Source organism: Leptonychotes weddellii, chromosome 5 (genome assembly GCF_054177405.1).
Source record: "Leptonychotes weddellii isolate Sample4059 chromosome 5, ASM5417740v2, whole genome shotgun sequence".
In the NCBI taxonomy this organism is placed as follows: domain Eukaryota; kingdom Metazoa; phylum Chordata; class Mammalia; order Carnivora; family Phocidae; genus Leptonychotes; species Leptonychotes weddellii.
Genome location: NC_138373.1, coordinates 48,354,963 through 48,375,696, shown reverse-complemented (window position 1 = coordinate 48,375,696; position 20,734 = coordinate 48,354,963). Strand labels below are relative to the sequence as shown.

At 42.6% G+C, this 20,734-nt stretch overlaps 1 protein-coding gene across 2 annotated transcripts; it reads right to left on the bottom strand.

The window, feature by feature from the left end:
• Window positions 1-8,532: 8,532 nt before the first annotated feature.
• Window positions 8,533-20,262, bottom strand: MEIG1 (meiosis/spermiogenesis associated 1). 2 transcript variants are annotated; one of them, XM_081820637.1, is made up of 3 exons: window positions 20,149-20,262; window positions 12,153-12,319; window positions 8,533-8,854 (listed from the first exon to the last, which is right to left on the bottom strand). In XM_081820637.1, exons 2-3 carry the CDS (start codon window positions 12,288-12,290, stop codon window positions 8,726-8,728), a joined length of 267 nt encoding a protein of 88 aa, XP_081676763.1. In that variant the 5' UTR covers window positions 12,291-12,319; window positions 20,149-20,262; the 3' UTR covers window positions 8,533-8,725. The 2 variants fall into 2 exon arrangements, with proteins under 2 accessions (XP_081676763.1, XP_030886004.2); XM_031030144.2 differs by lacking the exon at window positions 20,149-20,262 and adding an exon at window positions 19,981-20,139.
• Between the last annotated feature and the right edge of the window lie 472 nt (window positions 20,263-20,734).

Below are 20,734 nucleotides of genomic sequence, written 5' to 3'. Positions count from 1 at the left end.
AGAAGCACACCGTAAGTCAAACAAATGGGAAGAGAAGAATGCTTGGTCACTCACAAAGCAAAAAGTAAAGACAAATATGGTCCTTGGACCCCCCCTTTTCCAGAGGCGGGGTCCAAGGACCCAGAAGGGGCCCTGCAGGACCAGCCAAGAGAGTAGGGTGGAAATCAAACAGGAGTCAGCAGGAGGTGAAAGCAGAATTTACTGAAGGTGTAGAGAGAGTGAAGGTACAGGCGAGTGTCTGGGAGACTCAGGAAAGACTCATCTTTGCTCTGGGTCTGGGGTTTTTATTGAGGTTTGTGTCTGGTGTATGTGTCCTCTCAGGCATCTGGGAACTGGCTAGAACAAAGACAAGGGCTCAGGTGTTACTCCTTGGAGCCAGGGGCTCTTGGCGTTGAGATGTCTAGCGTCAGTGGTCTGGAATATACATATGATGGCTTCCTCCGGTCATTCACACCTGGTCCTTCCGTAGATGCTATCTATTCTAGAGAAATCATTCATTCCTCCTTAGAAGGAGGGCAGGCGCTATTTGTACTATGAGACATGCATAATGTGGGGGTGCAGGTCGTAGCAAGAACAGGAAAGGAGCAGGAAAAGGAGCAAAAGGAAACTTTTATGGAGTCCTTCAAGTTTCCCTGTCTCACAAAGAAACATGGAACAGGGGAAATAATTTGAAAAGACAACGCAAGATGGCAAGTGTAAACCCCAAATATCAGTGATGGGTATTTTATATATTAATAGACTTAATTCTCTAGTGAGACAGCAAAATACTCAGATTGGATTAAAAAAAAAACAATCCAACTATGTGCTGTTTATGTAAGACGTACTAAGAAGATACCGTTCTTATGATTTTGGCATAATTTTACAGGTACAATACTCACTCGCGGGGCTCTGGGGCTGGCGGAGGAAACATCTCTGAAGGATGACTAGCTATGATGCAGGCAGGCAGGGTTCCAGGACCCAGAGGGAGGAAAGGAGAGAGAGTCTCATCTTAGCTCCGGGTCTGGGGTTTTTTATTGACGATTGTGGTGTGGTGCGTGTGTCCTCTCAGGCTTCCAGCAACTGGTCAGAACAAGGACAGGGGCCAGCTATCCATCCTAAGTCATTTATTCCCTGGAGCTGGGGATCTTGGCGTTAAGACGTCTAGCACTGGTGGTCTGGAATTCACGCGTGATCGCCTCACTTGGTCGTTCCTTAGCTGTTGTCTGTTGAGCTGGAAGACTCCACAGAAATCATTAACTCCTGTCCCTTACAAGGAGGACATTCATTGCATGCATAAGATAGGGGCACAGGTCCTAGTAAGAATAGAAGCAAGGGAGCGCCTGGGTGGCTCAGTCAGTTGGGCATCTGCCTTTGACTCAGGTCATGATCCCAGGTCCTGGGATCGAGTCCCACAACAGGCTCCCTGCTCAATGGGGAGTCTGCTTCTCCCTCTCCCTCTGTCTGATGCTCCCCCTGCTTGTGTTCTCTCTCTGTGTCAAATAAATAAATAAAAATCTTTAAAAAAAAAAAAGAATAGAAGCAGAAAAAAGAGAAAGAAAAAAAACAACAAAACAAAACAAACAAAAACCCCAAACCATTTTGTTTCCGCACAGGGTGGCTTCAGTTTCCTTGTCTCAGCCAGGGGCAGGCCACAGCAAAGGTCATGGAGCATGCAGGGGCCCGAGGACAGGCAGAGAGAGCAGCCTGCACCACAGCCCAGCAGAGGGGCAGTGCACAGTCAAAGAAGAAAAGAAAAGGATGTGTATGGCTGGAGGGCAGAGCATGGCCAGCAGGTGCTAAGGGAAAAATCAAGGACGTAAGTAGGAGACGGGTTGTGAGCGACCTTGTCAGCAAGCGACTGAAAGCATCTAGGACTTGATCTTCAGAAATGACGTGACTCTGTGGAGAGGTACGCTGACCAGAACGGCCTTCTGGAATGAGGGCTCAGCCTACGGGGTCAGGGTCGGGGCGGAGAAAGCTAGGAGGCTGAGCTAGGAGAGAGAGAGAGAGGATGGGGAGCAGGCCTACTAAGGGCTGGGCACTGCTCTAAGCTTTTAAGATGTATTGAGAGTCTTCAAATTTTCAGTTATGTGGGCATGGTTCACAAAAACGAGGAAAACATTGCTATTATTCTCTGCATTTTGGAGATGAAAAAATAAGGCACAGAGAAGTTAAACGTGTCATGACAAAAAGACACGCAGTGCGGCTCCAGAAGCTGAGCTCTCTGGCCCCCATGCAGCCCTCCATTGTGTGAGGGGCTGAAGAGAAGGGGCTGGGGTTGGCCATGTAATGGATCTGGGGAGTGTGGGGGGCAGGAATCAGGATGACTCCCAGCTTCCTGGCTGGGGCAATGGGGTGGGGTGAAGGGTTGTGTCCTTTACTGAAATAGAAGACACAAGACGGGGAGTGGATTAGGGGGAAGGGTGATGTGTTGAGTTCTGGACTGTTAGGTTTGGGGTACCTGTGCGGCCTCCCAGCAGAGATTTCCAGCAGGTCTTTGGCCATAGGGATCTGGGTTTCAGAGAGTGTCTGGGAGTAGTTGGGGGTTGTCTGTGTTGCGGGGCGGTTGAAGCCAAGGGATGGAGTGAGAAGGCCTTGTGGAGAGCAGAGAGCAGTGTTCTTCCCTGGGATGGAGGCAGAGCAGGGGCCCAGGGCCTCCACCAGAATCAGACATGTACTGTGGCCCTTCTTTCTAGAAGCATGCCCATGACTATTTGTTACGTTGGCACCCAATGCTGTTTTAATGGGGGCTGTGGGCCTTCTCCCCTAAGCCTACACACGGACTCACTGAGAGTCAGTGGATTTCAGGTTCAAGGGGAGAAGAAAGTGGGCTAGGACAGAGCCCCAAGATCATTCATATTTAAATGGCAGGCAGGAAAAGAGAAGCTGCAGAGACGACTGGGATGTGGAGGCCATGAAAGTAGGCGGGCAGGCATGTGGGCCTCATGGGAAGGGGTCCTTGGCAGCAGCATGCGCCCGCATGCCAGTGTCAGGAGCAAGAACTCCTGTCCCCTCAAAGGTCCTTCCAGCTGGGCGAAGAATCAGATTGACATGAGACAGAGTAACAGGAGAGAATGGAATTTAAGAGGTGTGTGTATGGGGAATCCACACAGAATGGGAATTCCAAAGACAGTCAGACAAAATGAGGTGTGTGTCATTCTGAACCAGGGAGAAGGAGGTGGGGTCTGGACTTCAGATGAGAGGATGCACTTCCCAGAGTGATAAGAGGAGCAGATGTTTGGTAAGCAGATGTTTGCTCTACCCTACAGATGGGTCACTCAGAGACAATTTATCTCTGTTACTAACCCTTATTCTGGGCAAGACCCTCCATCTAGATTCTTCTGTGTGATTAAGGGAGGGGCAGAAGTTTCTTGTGAGCCCACAGGGTCTCAAGTGCCTTTGGCTCAAAATAATCCACATGCCAAAGTGGCACATTTTGGGGGGGGGGCTGCCAAATGCAAACGTAAGTGCGGTAGGAGGGCGTTGAATGGGTGTCTCAAAAGTCACCTCCAAACACACCTTTCTAGGGAGATTTTGTAAACTCCAGCTTTTCTGTGACCTGCTATTCCTTAATCAAGGTGCCGACAGTTTTTACAAGAGTTGAGCGGTAATGCTGTGGATGCCTGGGATGATTGGCGAACGCTCCGAGGACCTGCACCCCATCACTCCCTCTTCCTACCCTCCCAGAGAATTCTCTCACATCCCATCCTTTCTCCTGACATCTCCCTAACACCACTCAAGGTGCCTGTGACTCCCACGGGCCTGCAGCTGGCCCAAGGACTGGGGCGTAACCTCTCCTGGTCCATCCTGGCTGTGCTTCTGGCCCTTGGCTTATTGCCTTGGTGGTGCAGAAGACAGCGCTCAGAAGCCTTGCTCTTGGCCAAACTTGCTGCCAAATACACAGAACAGAGAACAGTGCTTATAATGATGAGGCCACCTAAGTGGAATGCACCCCAGATGCAGAGAATCCGGGCCAAGGAGTAAGGAAGATGTAGGATTTCCCATACGGCCCCTTTGCCCTGCTCAGACACACCCTGGCCTGCAGATGCCTCAGAGGAAACAGGTTGTGTGTTGTCTCAGAGGTCATCAGGGTATCAGTTCGGGCCATGTATAGTCCCTGCCCAAACTGTTCCATTGACAGCTAGTAATGTATAGCTCTCACTATCAATTATTCTTAGGGGATTTGACAAGAAGTAGCTATAGCCGTAAGTAAGCAGAAGGACAGTAACATGACTTGAATGTACAGTTATCAGCCTCTGGACCAGGGCCTTTGAGAGGTTCCTCTGCCCTTGTTCCTGAGCAGACTTGTTACAGGTAGACACCATGGTGGTATGCAGAAGGGGTCTGGGCTAAGCCTAGAATCTCAGCCACGGTGAAGCCTCAGGCATACCTCACCCCTCTGTGGGCTTGGATTTCTGTAACTATTGGGCCACCGGTCCTCTGAGGCTTGTTTTAGTTCTAATACACTTTGATTTTTTGACTTTCCACGTTGGAAAATGGTATGCTCTGTGCCTTTTTCCCCTTTCCCCACCATGCGGTCAGTTATACTCCGTACCTTCTCCTAGGGTCCCCATGCAGTATGCCAAAAAGAAAGTACGAGATGCTTTTGACTGGGAAGAAGAACTGGGACACAGAAAGCGGTGGTGTTTGCACCATTCCTAGGATTTGGACTGTCACTGCTCCAACAGGCCATCCCCTCTGTGGTCTGTAGCTTCCTTTTCTGGTTTTCCTTCTCCACGTTCCTGGAAGGGCCCTCCCCCACTGCATTCTCTCCCAACTCCCACTCGACTCCTACTTCTAGAAGTTCAATGAATGACCCCAGCTTTTCAACTCTCAGTGCTTCACTTTGGAAAACTGACCCTACAATCTGAGACACCCTATGATTTTAGTAAAGACCTCAATGGTGCCCAGCATGGGCTCCCAAGATGGTAACTCATTAGTCCCTCATGGAGCACACCTGCAGGACCAAGATGGCAGGACCACAGGCTCCTTCCTGCCTCTGCACACTCCACCATGGCTCATCTTGCTTCACCACCATTAGACTCCAGTACGGACTCTCCCTCCCCCCATCACTGTATTTCCTTTTGAGGTTTCTTGGTGTCCTTTCTTGAGCATCAGAGAAGTTCTAATAATGTTCAACTTCAAAAAGGATGGAGTCTTCTCTTTCTTTCTGGGACGGTCCTTGGATCCTATAGAAATTTCTCTACCTCTTTCTCTAAAACTAGTAGTTTTACATGCTAAAGATTATTGGGAGAGGTAGCCTTCCTTGGGTTATAAAAGGTCTATACTCTTCTTATGACCAAGGGTGTCTATCTGCCTCTGATGGACTTACCTAAGAGGGAGAGGCCATTATGTTCTTCCTCAACAGCCAACAGACTCCCATCCCCAGCAACTTTTCCTAGAGTCCCATCATACCTGTGTCTCTGTCTCTGTCTCCTTTCCTATCTACCCGTCCCCCTCCCCTTTTCCTTCTCTCCCCCACTTTTCTTCCTCCTTCTCTTCTTCCCCCTCTCCCTCTTTTTTTTTTTAAAGATTTTATTTATTTATTTGACAGAGAGAGACACAGCGAGAGAGGGAATACAAGCAGGCGGAGTGTAAGAGGGAGAAGCAGGCTTCCCGCTGAGCAGGGAGCCCGATGCGGCGCTCGATCCCAGGACCCTGGGATCATGACCTGAGCTGAAGGCAGACGCTTAACGACTGAGCCACCCAGGCACCCCTTTTTTAAAGATTTTATTTATTTATTTGACAGAGAGAGACACAGTGAGAGAGGAACACAAGTAGGGGGAGTGGAAGAGGGAGAGGCAGGCTTCCCGCCGAACGGGGAGCCCGATGTGGGGCTCGATCCCAGAACGCTGGGATCATGACCTGAGCCGAAGGCAGGCGCTTAACGACTGAGCCACCCAGGCGCCCCTCCTCCCTCTTTTTTTTAAAGATGTATTTATTTATTTGAGAGAGAGAGAGCAAGGGGGTTGGGGCAGAGGGAGAGGGAGAGAGAGAAATTAAAGCAGACTCTGTGCTGAGTGCAGAGTCCAACTCGAGGCTTGATCTCAGGACCTGAGCCAAAATCAAGAAGTACAGTTCACTGACTAAGCCACCCAGGTGCCCCCCTCTTTCTTACTATGTGCACACTAATCATGGTAAAGAAAGGGGTCAGTCATGCTTAAATGCCTAGATTTTAAATCATAGAAGGATTTGATCTTTTCTGTCACGCATTATCTTGATGACATATGTTCAGAAATCCTAATTCTTGAACCATAAAATTAGAGAACCAGTGATTTCTAGCCATTATTCCTGCTGAATATAAAATCCATAGTCCGTGAAATTGCTAAATGAGTTCAATATGTTCCTGCCTTGATAAGTATCAGAATGAGGGAAGCTGTTTCTCATGAGAGAGAAGAATGTAGGGCTAGATTTGGTTCCCGCTTCTCTGAACTTAAGAACGTGTTGACTTTTGTGTCTTCTGAAAACCACTTCAGAAATCACTTCCTGTATCTTTTGGGTAAATACCCAGTAGTGCACTTGATGGGTCGTAGGGTACCTCTATTTTCAACTTTCTGAGAAGCCTCCATACTGTTTTCCAGAGTGGCTGCACCAGCTTGCATTCCCACCAACAACATAGAAGGGTTCCCCTTTCTCCGCATCCTCGCCAACATCTGTCATTTCCTGATTTGTTAATTTTAGCCATTCTGACTGGTGTGAGGTGGTATCTCATTGAGGTTTTGATTTGTATTTCCCCAAGGGCCATATATCTTAAGAGGGTCTTGCTGCAGGAGGATAAAGTGGCATTTAGACCATTTGCGCTAATTAGTGAGAAGGTTCCAGGCAAAAAGGCCCTGGCCAACTTCCTTGGAATGGATATTATTTGTAACATTATCTGTGCTCCCTGGTCAAAAATGGCAGCCTGTGATTGAAGCTCATGTAGACTCCATGGCTATGGATGGGTATTTCCTTCAACCATTCTATGTAGGGGTATGTTTCCTCTTGCTGCTATAAAAATTACCACAAACGAAGTGGTGTAAAACAATACTAGTTTATTTTCTTATAGTTTTGGAGGCCAGAAGTCTGAAATAAGTCTTATTTGGTAAAACGAAGGTGTTGGCGAGATTGTGTTTTTTCTGGAGACTAGCCATTTACTGGCTTTTTCCAGTTTCTAGAGGCTTTCTGCATTCATTGGACTTTGGTTCCTTCCTTGCATCCCTCAGACCTCTGCTTCCATTGTCACACCTCTTTCTCTAACTCTGACCAGCCTGCTGCCCTAAGGGCCCAAGTGATACATTGGGCCAACCCAGATATTCTAGGATAATTTCCCATCTCAAGATCTTTAACTTAATCACATCTGCAAACTGTCTTTTGCTGTGCAAGGTACCATATGCACAGGTTTCAGGGATAAGGGTGTATTTGGAGGCAATGCAGTTGTCAGGGGATGTCTTCTATCACAGTAGGTTAAAAAAAAAAAGCATTATCAGATTCAGAAGATCCCTTATGATCAGTACTGAGGGGTTTGCCAAATCTGAAAGAGGATGATAAAAAGCATGAGCAGAGGGGTACAAATAAATGGGTTCAAAGCAGTGAGATGATCTCAAGCAATGCTGGGAAAGGCATAAAAGAAGTTTGCCAATCTATCCTTCCTGTGATGTTTTTGCTCAAAAAGAAAAAATGCTGAAGAAGCACAACATTGATTTAGGAAAACTAATGGAGCTTCACGGGGCACTGGAAAACGGGAGCTGAAGCTGGATGAATTGATGGTTATGATCCCCGTATCCAAAAATCTATTTAAAGGTCAGGGTTTACAAATGGTGACAAAAAATCTAGTGAAAACGTAGTTAAAATAGAAAGGGTGTCTTTCATCTATTTAACCTCAAAGCACTCAAGACTCACGAATTTTGGGGACTTCCTATGTCTTACAGGTTAATTATTGCCTTGCTCATTAGCACTCAGGCTGTTTCTGCAGTGATTCCAAGCAGGACTGGAACAGGAATTGTTTAGATTGGGAACCCAGAAGCCAATCCTGGGACAAGGCTCCACGTACAAGGAGCTGATTCAGGAGGAAGGGAATGCCTGGCAGGGAGTGGGGGGAGTGGCAATGGAGGGAGACAGCCAATAGACTCTGTGATCCAGCCAGACACCCTCTGCCGGTGACTGAAGCTTCATCCTGCTGGGAAACTGGGCGCCAGTGTAAAGCACACACCTCTGATGGATCCTCTGAGGTACCAGGTGGCTGGAGCTTTTGAACACCTCCTCCCCATCAGTCACTGGTTGAGGGCTGCTCCCAGGGGCCAGAAGCCCTTGGCATTTCCAATCTACTCAGCAAGAGGCAAAGGACTCCAGGGACAAGAGAAAGCCCTCGGGCCACAAGAGGCAGATCTGACAGTTCAAAATGGTGGTCTTGGAAAGTGGTAAAGGCTGGGGGTGGGGGTAGGGAGTATGGAACACTAACCTATACATAACTAGCCTCACCACTGGAATGGTTTCAGATGGCGCTGTCTCTTTGGACGCAGATGGGGCTGCATCATGGTTAGTCTATCTCAGTTAAAATAATCAGAAGAACAGGACCAAGATGGATACACCTTTAATGCTTCTGCAATTATATTTTAGAACAGAACAGGATGGTTTCATGGTTTCATGGCTTTTGTGTTTCACAGTATTCAGCTGAAGTCTGCATTTTGAATTATTTTGTAAAATGACATTTACATGATGTAGAATGAAGCAATGAAGTCTTAAGTAATGACAACACAAAGAACAAAGACTAGTAAGCATAAATTTTTACTTTGTGGACTTCCTTGTCATCACACTCCCTCTGTTTGTTGTAGTAATAGAAAGTATTGTCCCTTCTCTGGAGTTTCTTCATGTATCCCGTCTCTGGCCAACGATCTACCTGCACATCAGAAACCAGAATACAAATACTATGATGCTGGTTTTATTTTTATATAATAATTTACTAACAAATAGTTAACAGTTTATCTCACATCCAAAAATTAAAGCATAAAATTAAATCTAAAAATACTTGAGCTCTCAAGAGAGTATTATACATACCTCAAACACATCCTAAGTTATATCCTTATACTGCAAAATAGCTAACTTGGTGCTTGTCTCTAGATCCCAATCTCTAGATTTAAATTTCTACTCAGTGGCCAAGATAGGGGAAACATTCAAAACACTCAAAACTTTTTCTTATGTTTACAAATTATTTCAAACATTATTACTTCCTAATTTCTAAAAGTAATGCCTGAGGAGGAAATTAGGCTCAGGCCCCACTCTGAAAGCACTTGGGTGCTGAGCATTGATGTCACACCAGTGACAAATGGGACCAGCTAGACTCAAGATACCTAAAGGTGCATATGCATTCCTCAATCCATATCACAAGTTCAGCTTGAAAACCAAATTTTTAAAAGATTTTATTTTTTTAAGAAATCTCTACACCAAGTGTGGAGCTGGTCCTTATAATCCTGAGATCAAGAGTCTCATGATCCACCAACTGAGCCAGCCAGATGCCCCTTGAAACCTAATTTTTAATAGAAATTTGAGGTCATGAATTTAATCCTCCACTATCTTTTCTTACCTTCTCCCCATCTTTCTCATATGTCATATTGGTTTGCTTACTTTATCATTTGGCTTGACCTAGTTTGGACATTTTTCTCCCCTTCCTCTCCAAATTCATGTTCTACTTTCTTGATCATGATCAGATCAATACATTTCTCTTGTTGTTTGGTATATTTCTTCTGGATTCTTTAAGATCTACTCTATCATTGTCAAAACCTGATCACTCAGGTGTCATGGTCTAGATAATTGAACGCTCTTCACCACCATCTCTCCAGGCAGCTTGTCACTTCTCATATGCCCCATCCATAAATCATAACTTTCCACTGGGTTAGAAATACATCATGAATACAAAGGAATGCATGGCCTTTGTTTTCTAACAGCACATTTTCTTTTTCTTGTGTTGTCTCCTTTATTTAAGAACTAATGAAAATAGGTAGCAGCATATCAGATGAACCTTGGCAGGCTCTGTGACATTTACAGTATAGGAAAAAAATCAATGCTTCCTATCACTTAGGTCAAGCTTGCTTTTCATAGCTTCCATTGCCCCCAGCAGAGAAAGGAGGGTGTTCTCAAGACACCATTATAACTCTCTTCCTCTTGGGGCCAGGATCAGGCTCTCTTTCATTTACCAGGGTCCTAAAAAGCATCTCAACCAGTGAAGAAATAGCCTCTGTATATGGGATGAGCCTCCAAGCAGCTGTATTGGTTCTGTGCTCATCAACCCTTAGTCATTTTAAATATCCCTTGTATTTTATAATTTTTTCTTCTTGGCCTTTCACTTGAGGACTCCCAGTCGATGGAAGAAAGCTTCACTCCTTTGAGTAGAACAGAGTGGAGTGGTATGGTCCTTAAGAGCAGCTGGGGAGGTCAGTAAGCTCTAATAGTTTATGTGTCCCAAAAGGACATATGCTTCAGGTGAGGAAAGAGAAGTTTGCTCAAACCCTTCCCATCTCTGTACACTGGTAGAGACATACCAATCAAGGCAAGCATTCAGTTACCATCCTGGCCAATCTTCAAGGCCCTCTGCAAATGTCTCTGGGGGCATGAAGCCCTTTTGGGGGATTGTCCCCCAAAGGAAGAGATTTTGTCTTCCTCTAAATTCCTGCATCTTTTTTAAAGGCACACAGATTTTGACTTGCGTAAATTTTTACTGTTCATGTCATTATTAATCTTCTACTCCAAGATAATAAGAATAATAAAAGCTGTCAATCATTAACACTTATCTTTCATTCACTCAACAAATTATTAAGCACTACAATGTCAGGCACTTCAAACACATGATTTCATTTAATTCCTGTAACTATTTTCTAAAGCAGACACTGCCATCACAATTCAACTGTTGAGCTCAGCCAAGTTAAGAACATTGTTCAGGATTGCTCAGCTAATGAGAAAGAGGATCCAGGATGCGGACCCTGGATAGGTTCCAAATCTGGTTCTCTTCCTACTGGCCCAATCAGTTTCTTGAGGTCAGGTACTCATATTTTTATCTCCTAAAGCACTTGGCACAGAAATTTACACATGGTAGTGACAGGGTTGAGGGCATGCTGCCCCAGAATACGCCACTTTGGCATACTGATGGTTTCAAGTTAAAGTTACTTGAGAAACCGGTGCATGAAGGACACTGACCCTCCTCTCTGTACCTCTGAAAGCAGGAAATAAATCTCACACGTGAAAGGCACCCTCCCTGCACCTGGAGGTAAACAGACATCCTTATCACCACAGACAGAGCATTCAGAGCCAAGAGGGCTGTGTAAATAAATTCTGCTTCATTTCCCCACTAATTAGTACTCAAGCCCAAGTTACTTTGTCTTGTCAGTTCTTCATACATTTATCATTTCTTTGTCTAAAAGGTATATAAATGGTCTGCTTTGGTCACTTCTTGGGTCTTATATCTTTGGGGCTCCTGTATATATGAGATTAGATGAAATTTGTCTTTTCTCCTGTTAATCTGTCATGGGTCAATTAATTATTAGACCAGCCAAAAGAAGAAGGGGAAATTTTCTCCTTCCCAACAGTTTATATCCAATTAGTTATACTGAAATGAAATGCAAGACCTCTTCAAAATTGCCAAGTCACACAGTGAATAGGCTTGTTTTTCCCTACATCACACACACACACTCCTCTCACTTTGTGGGACTTCCCCTTCAAGGAGGTTCTTTGTGTTCTCTTAAATCAGATTTTATCTCAATCACATTATTGGGCATGGGAGTGTAATGCACAGTCAGGAGTTGCTCTCTAATAGTTTTCTGTCACTTATAATCTCCATAATAAACAGAATCTAACCCCTATATAATTCGGGATAAAAAAAGAAACTGGAAAGAAGTAATAGTTACACAATAAACTGAATATCTGGCAATAGAATTACCTGGGTAAGGGAAAAAGACTCTGCTTTTGTGGTTATCATCAAAGCTTTATCTGGCAGAGCATGGTTGTTCAATAAAAGCTAGAAAGTTCTTAATCTTTCCACCTCTCCCTCCAGTCTACCTGAAAACCACTCCTCTGGGCCTCAGTCTCCTCATCAATAAAATAAGAGAAATGGAGTAGAGTTTCCATTTAGTTATTCTCTGGTTCTTTGTTTGATTTTGATACTTTTCACTGAATATTTTGAGTTCAGATCTGTAGAGACATCTTACCATAGAAACTTGTTTCACTTGTTTATATTCAATTTCATCCCGATATCCTGCTTGCTGAAATCTGTACAGATTTTCTATCTCTTCTGACCATTTTTTGGCACGACTTATTGATTTTGGTTTCATGTCAGAACTAGCCATGGCTACAGAGGTCTTATTGCCAATTATTTCTGAAAGATGTTAAAACAACATTAATAGATAGCATAATAGTGACAATTTTGAAAGTCCCTTTAAAAATGAACACAAGTGGAATTTAAAAAAAAAAAACTTAGAGAGTTGAGAATCCTGTTATGTATATTAAATTTTAAACATTCAATTTCAAGATTGAGAAGGATTCATGCTCTACTTTGGAAATAAAATGAAATAAACCCTGAAAGATACATAGGGAACTGTTTATTTCTTCATCAAATAAAATTGTATTCAGAGAGTGATGTCCTAATTCTGGTGTCCTGGGCAATAGCATACACTTTTCTGAAGTCACACTCATTTTTAACTACTCAGTAGATTGTCAAAATATCTCACCACCATTACATTTGATTATATTAAAAACTGCATCCCCCACTTTTTTTTTCCTAAAAAGGGAATGTAAGATCAGTCTTCTCACTGTCTTCTTATTCCTCTTGCTGAGGAGCCATGTTTCCTCTCTTTCCATATCTTAACTACTTGGAGGCATCCAATCATTGCAGTTCATTCACTCAGGAGGTCACTGGGACCCTGCTCCTGTGACAGCCCGATGTGAAAAGACAGACGAACACAAAGTCCATGAAAGCTGTAAGACTGTATGATACTGAGATCATTGATTTCAAAACAATGTAAGCAGTCACCAGTAGCTTTTGAAGTTCAAATATTCAACTGAAGTACACGTAATTGTCTATTCACCAAACTTCTAGAGTCAGTTTTTCAAAGACCTATCTTACAGTTGTTTTCTCAGAGTCATCTTATTTTATTAACAAAATATGTATCAGTTAACTGAAATAAAGTGCCCAGAATTTTCACCATGATTCCTTGAATCCATTCTTCTTTTCTTTCTTTTTTTTTTAAGATTTTTTATTTATTTATTTGACAGAGAAACACAGCGAGAGAGGGAACACAAGCAGGGACAGAGGGAGAGGGAGAAGCAGGCTTCCCACGGAGCAGGGAGCCCGATGCGGGGCTCGATCCCAGGACACTGGGATCATGACCCGAGCTGAAGGCAGATGCTTAATGACTGTGCCACCCAGGCGCCCCCTTGAATCCATTCTTCTATTAAAATACGTTTCTATTGGCTGAAATACATTAAATACGGACTTCATGAGTAGGTCTTATAAATGAATTCTTGTTTTTAAATTTTCTTCAATTACAATGACAAATACTCATTACAGTACTACCCCCTCACCTGCAGTTTCACTTTCTAACTTGACGGCAGTCTGGAAGCAGATGACCCTCATTCTGACCTACTGTCAGAAGGTCAATGGTAGCCTAACGCTACATCCCAATGCCTATGTCATTCACCTCACTTCATCTCATCATACAGGCATTTTATCTTACATTATCACAAAAATAGTGAGTGCAGGAAAATATATTTGGACAGGCCACATTCACATAACTTTTCAAAATATATTGTTACAATTGTTCTATTTTATTATTGTTGTTTTAAACTTTATCATAGACATGTATATAGGAAAAAACAGAATATATAGGGTTTGGTACTATCCGTGGTTTGAGGCATCCAGTGGGGGGGAGGGGGGAGTCTTGGAATGTATCCCCCATGGATAAGGGGGAATTAATGTGTGTTGAAAAGGTCAAGAAATACATTAAAGTACAAAAAAAGAAAAGTCAAAATAATCACACCAATTAGAAGTATCAATCCTTAACATCAGGTGAATATCATCCTAAACATAAGATGAGTTAGAAGGACAGACTTTAAAAGTTTTATAAAAAGGAATCTTATACTATGGACTCTGAAAAACAAACTGAAGGTTCTAGAGGGGAAGGGGGTGGGAGGATGGGTTAGCCTGGTGATGGGTATTAAAGAGGGCACTTCTGCATGGAGCACTGGGTGTTATACACAAACAATGAATCATGGAACACTACATCAAAAACTAATGATGTAATGTATGGTTATTAACATAACATAATATAAAAAAAGGAATCTTATAATAAATGCTTTCACAAGTATAACAAATTTATCTCAGCCTGGATTTAACAGGGTGGGAAGTAGGAAATGGAAATAAAATTGATGGAATTGCTAAATTTCAGATAAATATTTCTTCAATGTGAAAGACGTGGCCTAAAATTTCCCTTATAGTTAATAAAAATAGATTAATGGAGACTGTTAGGAGGCTAAGAATCATTTGTTTGAATTTTATGTTATAAGTCATGCACAAGTACCAATTGGCTCTTTTATGAAAAATAAGGGAATTGGTCCTGTGCTCCCCCCTACCTCCTGTATATTTTTGTCACATTCTTACTTAACATTCTAAAGGTTGTGGTATTTACATTCCGTCCTGAAACCAAAATTCTCACAGTTGTTTGGGTTTAGCTCCTGATTTAAATAAATTAAAATGAAGCCATTTGAGTTACACAGTTCACTCTGATGAAAGTAGCAACTACCCAATGGATATATCATTAATATTGTTTGCATTTTTTTTCATCGTGCATACCAATATGTATATTGACTAGACCAAAGAAAATTACGGTATTGTTAATATTTGACTTTTTAAAAACTTTTGACCCTTATTTATTAATTTAGGTTTAGGCTCATGTTGTATTTTAAGGCAATATGTTGTTATGTTATTGTGAATTTATGTAAAATTTGGATTACCCGACAAAACAATAAGTGAGCCATATTTCAGTGGAACCCTTGCCCTTCATTTCCATTCATTTTATTTATTTTTATTTTTTGTTATTTTTAAAATATTTATTTATTTATTTATGGTTTCTTTTTTTTAGTTTTAAATACAATGAATTAACATATAGTGTATAATTAGTTTCAGAGGTAGAGTTCGGTGATTCATCAGTCTTATATAACACTCAGTGCTCATTACATCATGTACCCTCCTTAATGTCTGTCACCCAGCTACCCAATTCCCACACACTCCCTCCCAACACCCCTCAGTTTGTTTCCAATGATTAAGAGTTTCTTGTAATTTGTCTCCCTCTCTGATTTCATCTTGTTTTGTTTTTCACTCCCTTCCCCTATGATCCTTTGTTTTGTTTCATAAATCTCACATATGATGAAATCATATGATAATTGTCTTTCTCTGATTGACTTATTTCGCTTAGCATAATACCCTCTAGTTCCATCCATGTCATTGCAAATGGCAAGATTTCTTTTGGCTGAGTAATATTCCATTGTATATATATAACACATTTTCTTTATCTGTTCAGCTGTTGATGAACATGTGGGTTCTTTCCATAGTTTGGCTGTTGTAGACATTGCTGCTCTAAACATTGGGGTGCAGGTGCCCCTTCGGGTCACTATATTTGTATCTTTGGGGTAAATCCCTAGTAGTGCAATTGCTGGGTCATAGGGTAGGTCTATTTTCAACTTTTTTTTTTTAAAGATTTTATTTTATTTATTTGAGAGAGAGAGACACAGTGAGAGAGGGAACACAAGCAGGGGGAATGGGAGAGGGAGAAGCAGGTTTACCGCTGAGTGGGGAGCCCGATGCGGGGCTCAATCCCAGGACCCTGGGATCATGACCCGAGCCGAAGGCAGACGCTTAAGGACTGAGCCACCCAGGCGCGCCCAAAACTTTTTATCTTGATGAAGTCCCAATAGTTCATTTTTGCCTTTGTTTCCATTGCCTTTTGAGATGTGTCTAGCAAGAAGTTGCTGTGGCCTAGGTTGAAGAAGTTGCTGCCTGTGTTCTCTTTAGGATTTTGATGGATTCCTGTCTCACATTTAGCTCTTTCAACCATTTTGAGTCTATTTTTGTGTGTGGTGTAAGAAAATGGTCCAGTTTCACTCCCCTGCATGTGACTGTCCAATTTTCCCAACACCATTTGTTGAAGAGACTGTCTTTTTTCCATTAGTCTTTCCTGCTTTGTCGAAGATTAGCTGACCATAGAGTTAGGGTCCATTTCTGGGCTCTCTATTCTGTTCCATTGATCTATGTGTCTGTTTTTGTGCCAGTACCATACTGTCTTGATCATTACAGCTTTGTAATAGAGCTGGAAGTCTGGAATTGTGATGCCATCAACTTTGGTTTTCTTTTTCAATATTCCTTTGGCTATTCAGGGTCTTTTCTGGTTCCATACAAATTTTAGGATTATTTGTTCCAGCTCTGTGAAAAAAGTTGATGGTATTTTGATAGCGAGATCATTGAATGTGTAGATTGCTCTAGGTAGCATAAACATTTTAACAAAATTTTTTTTCCAATCCATGAGCTTGGAACATTTTTCCATTTCTTTGTGTCTTCCTCAATTTCTTTCATGAGTATTTTATAGTTTTCTGAGAACAGATCCTTTGCCTCTTTGGTTAGGTTTATTCTTAGGTGTCTTATGATTTTGGGTGCAATTATAAATGGGATTGACTCCTTAATTTCTCTTTCTTCTGTCTCCTTAGTGTATAGAAATGCAACTGATTTCTGTGCATTGATTTTATATCCTGCAACAGTGCTGAATTCCTGTATGAGTTCTAGCAATTTGGGGTGGATTCTTTTGGGTTTTCAACATAGAGTATAATATCTGTAAAGAATGAGAGTTTGACTTCTTTGCCAATTCAGATGCCTTTTATTTCTTTTGGTTGTCTGATGGCTGAGGCTAGGGCTTGCAGTACTATGTTGAACAACAGTGGTGAGAGTGGACATCCCTGTTGTGTTCTTGACCTTAGAGGAAAAGCTCTGTTTTTGAGAATGATATTCCCTGTGGGCTTTTTGAGTATGACTCTTATGATATTGAGGTATGTTCCCTGTATTCCTACACTGTGAAGAGTTTTAATCAAGAAAGGATAATGTAGTTTGTCAAATGCTTTTTCTGCATCTACTGAGAGGGTCATATGGTTCTTGTCCTTTCTTTTATTGATGTAGCGTATCATATTGATTGATTTGTGGATGTTGAATCACCCTTACAGCCCAGGAATAAATCCCACTTGGTCATGGTGAATAATCCTTTTAATGTGCTGTTGGATCCTATTGGCTAGTATCTTGGTGAGAATTTTGGCATCCACATTCATCAGGGATATTGTCTTTAATTCTTTTTGGTGGGGTCTTTGGTTTTAGGATCAAGGTAATGCTGGCCTCATAGAAAGAGTTTGGAAGTTTTCCTTCCATTTCTATTTTTTGAAACAGCTTCAGAAGAATAGGTATTAATTCTTTAAATGGTTGGTAGAATTCCCCTGGGAAGCCATCCAGCCTTGGACTCTTGTTTGTTGGGAGACTTTTGATTACTAATTCAATTTCCTTGCTGGTTATGGGTCTGTTCAGATTTTTTATTTCTTCTTGGTTCAGTTTTGGTAGTTTATACATCTCTAAGAATGCATCCATTTCTTCCAGATTGCCTAATTTGTTGGCATATAGTTGCTAATAATATGTTCTTATAACTGTTTGTATTTCTTTGGTGTTGGTTGTGAGCTCTCCTCTTTCACTGATGATTTCATTTATTTGGGTCCTTTCTCTTCTTTTTGATAAGTCTGGCCAGGGGTTTATCGATCTTATCAATTCTTTCAAAGAACTAGCTCCTAGTTTTGTTGATTTATCCTACTATTCTTTTGGTTTCTATTTCATTTCCATTCATTTCAATGGGAGGCTCACTGCTTTGTTGCTGCACACTAGATATGACCAACAGTGAGCTGGACATGTGTGGTACAGCCTGACAATCCAGTAACATACACAACTATATATAACCTATTTTTTCATAGAAAAATGTCACAAAGAAACATGAGAGGAAAAAAGGTGCAAACTTGCTGTATAAAAAGACTTTCAGAATTAGTTATGCTTGTTATATGAATTTTGGCTGTATTATATTGCCTTTATAGATGAAGCACATTTTCTAAAAGTTGTGGCACAATCATACTTTTTGTTTTACCCAAGCCATTTTTGCTTCAGGCTTGGCTTTTTGATACATAACAAAATACTTTTATATACTCATATTCATTCAAAAAGTATTTTCCTGAATGTCGTCTATGTAATCTTTTGCCACTTTCAAACAAAACAATCATGTCAACTATAAATATAAAAATGCTTTCAACAAGGGCGCCTAGGAGGCTCAGTTGGTTAAGCATCTGCCTTCAGCTCAGGTCATGATCTCATGGGTCCTGGGATTGAGTCCTGTGTCGGGCTCCCTGCTCAGTGGGGAGGCTGCTTCTCCCTTTGCCCCTCCCTGCCTCGTGCTCTCTCTCTCTCTCTCAAATAAATAAAATCTTTAAAAAATTTTTTAAAAATGCTTTCAACAGAAGAACTGTTCAATAGAAGAGCTGAACTACTGGAGAAAAAAACCCATTTTTTTCTCAGTAGAAATATGTATCCTCTAGACATACTACGCATTTCAAAACTTTGTTTTCCCACAATAGCTAAAGGGAACTTAAATGCATTTTCATCATAATAGGAAGCCCTGGGGTTACTATAACTATACTATATAGCAGTGGTGCAAATCCCACCCTCCAACTTTTTTGTCTCTCTCTCTTTTTTTTTTTTTTAAAGATTTATTTATTTGTTTGAGAGAGCGAGAATGAGAGAGAGTACATAAGAGGGGGGAGGGTCAGAGGGAGAAGCAGGCTCCTCGCTGAGCAGGGAGCCCGATGCGGGACTCGATCCCGGGACTCAGGATCATGACCTGAGCCGAAGGCAGTTGCTTAACCAACTGAGCCACCCAGGCGCCCTTGTCTCTCTTTTAACTTACTTTCTACTTATTAAAAACAGAATGAAACTAAAATTGGGAAAGATCAACTTAATAACTTTTCGATGAAATATTTCAGTAATCCTGGGAAATTCAGGGGCAATATTAATCCCACTAGTAACATTCAGCACTTTGAAATTTAGTGGTTTACTTTGCTGAGAGTTGTGGCAAAAAATAATTACTATAAAACACATCTGATTTTTATAATACTAAGTTGTAGCTGCAGAAACAGGAAATGGCAATGGCCTGACTTTCTAGTTTTGTGAAAATCTAATTTTATTAAACAGTATTAGGTTTATATAGGTATTCTAAACCCAGCAATATCAAACCCTTGACAATCTAAGGTTTTAATCTGACAGTAGAAGCCTTTGATGTACCAGTCATCTCAAACTCCCTTCTATGCAAAAGTCCTTTTCACTTTTTTGTTCACTCTGAAAAGTGCTTTTTACCTTTAGTTGTATTAAAACCCCAAGAGCATTAGTATTCCTTCCATTTCTGTACCTATTTTATTCTGTTCCTAGACGCATCAGGATATGGCAAAGGAGCCAATCAGCTAACATCCCTGGGCTTGTTTCCCGAACAGCGAAAAGGTTTCATCATAAGGTCTCTTTTGTCCGCACACTTCCCTTCCCAAAGTTTTTGGGGGGTCAGTTGAAAAACAAAACTGGTTTCCCAAATATGCCTTTGTAGTCCATGGTCTAGGTATGCTAATCTGCATCTGTGCAGCATAAAGCCACTCCATGCCTTCTCCAGTCCCTCAAGCCTTTCTTCTGACAGAAATCACCAATTCTGTATGTGAATCTGCCACAGAAGGCTGAGCCGGAGAAAGAGTTTTGAAAACTGGGGGTCAAATGACTGGTCCACAGGAGAACTCTGAAAGGAGACCCCAGAATACATCAAGCCGCAGGGGGCGCGGCTTGGCCTGGAAGCTACTGGAAAATCAGATTCTGAAACTCAGGGGGTAGCAAATAAAGACCGTAGCTAACCCGGAAAATAAGCAAGAAAATCAAACCTCAGAAATCACAAAGGCGTGCCGGAGCGGAAGGGGCGGAGCCGAGGCTTCCGGGGCGGGGCCCGGGCAGGCTCAGCGGAGCTGGCGGACTGTTCAGGTTCCTCGGGACGAGTCCACCCCCCGCCCCTCCCCCCCCCCCCGCCCCTGGGTCCAGCTCTCCGTGGTTACCCTCGCTGGCCGATCTGGAGAGGCCGAGGCACCCCGCCCGGGAGCTCCCAGGAGAGCGCGGCAGTGCTCGAGTTCTCCACTCAGGAATCCGTGGGCTGGGCAGCGAGAGGCCAACTGTCGCGCCTCGGCGACCCTCGCGTCTCCTAGCAACGCGTGGCGCGGCGGAGCGCCCAGCTCCGGCCCCGCCCCCTGCGAGCGGGCCCTTGTGCGCAGGTGCGAGGGCTGGGCTGGGCGACCTGGCCAGTTTGGAGCGTCGAAGCTGAAGCCAGGATGGGAAGCTCGCGGGGGCTGATTATTTGGCAGAGGAATCGGGCAGAATGTGTAATTTGCTTCTTCAGTAGCAGACAGAATTCCGTTGGCGATTTTGGTTCCTGGGAGAAGGTACCTCCTATCTGTCCCACCCCATTTCTCATTTTGTTGAAATTAAATGAACCAGTCAATTCACAGGTTAGAGCTTAGTGCCTGACAATTAGTGAACTTACAATAAACAACCTCCATAACTTAAATGACGTTTCTCTATCCTTACCTTTATCGATTTACTTATAACGCCCAAATTTATTTCCTCAGCTCAGATCTCTCTCTGAAT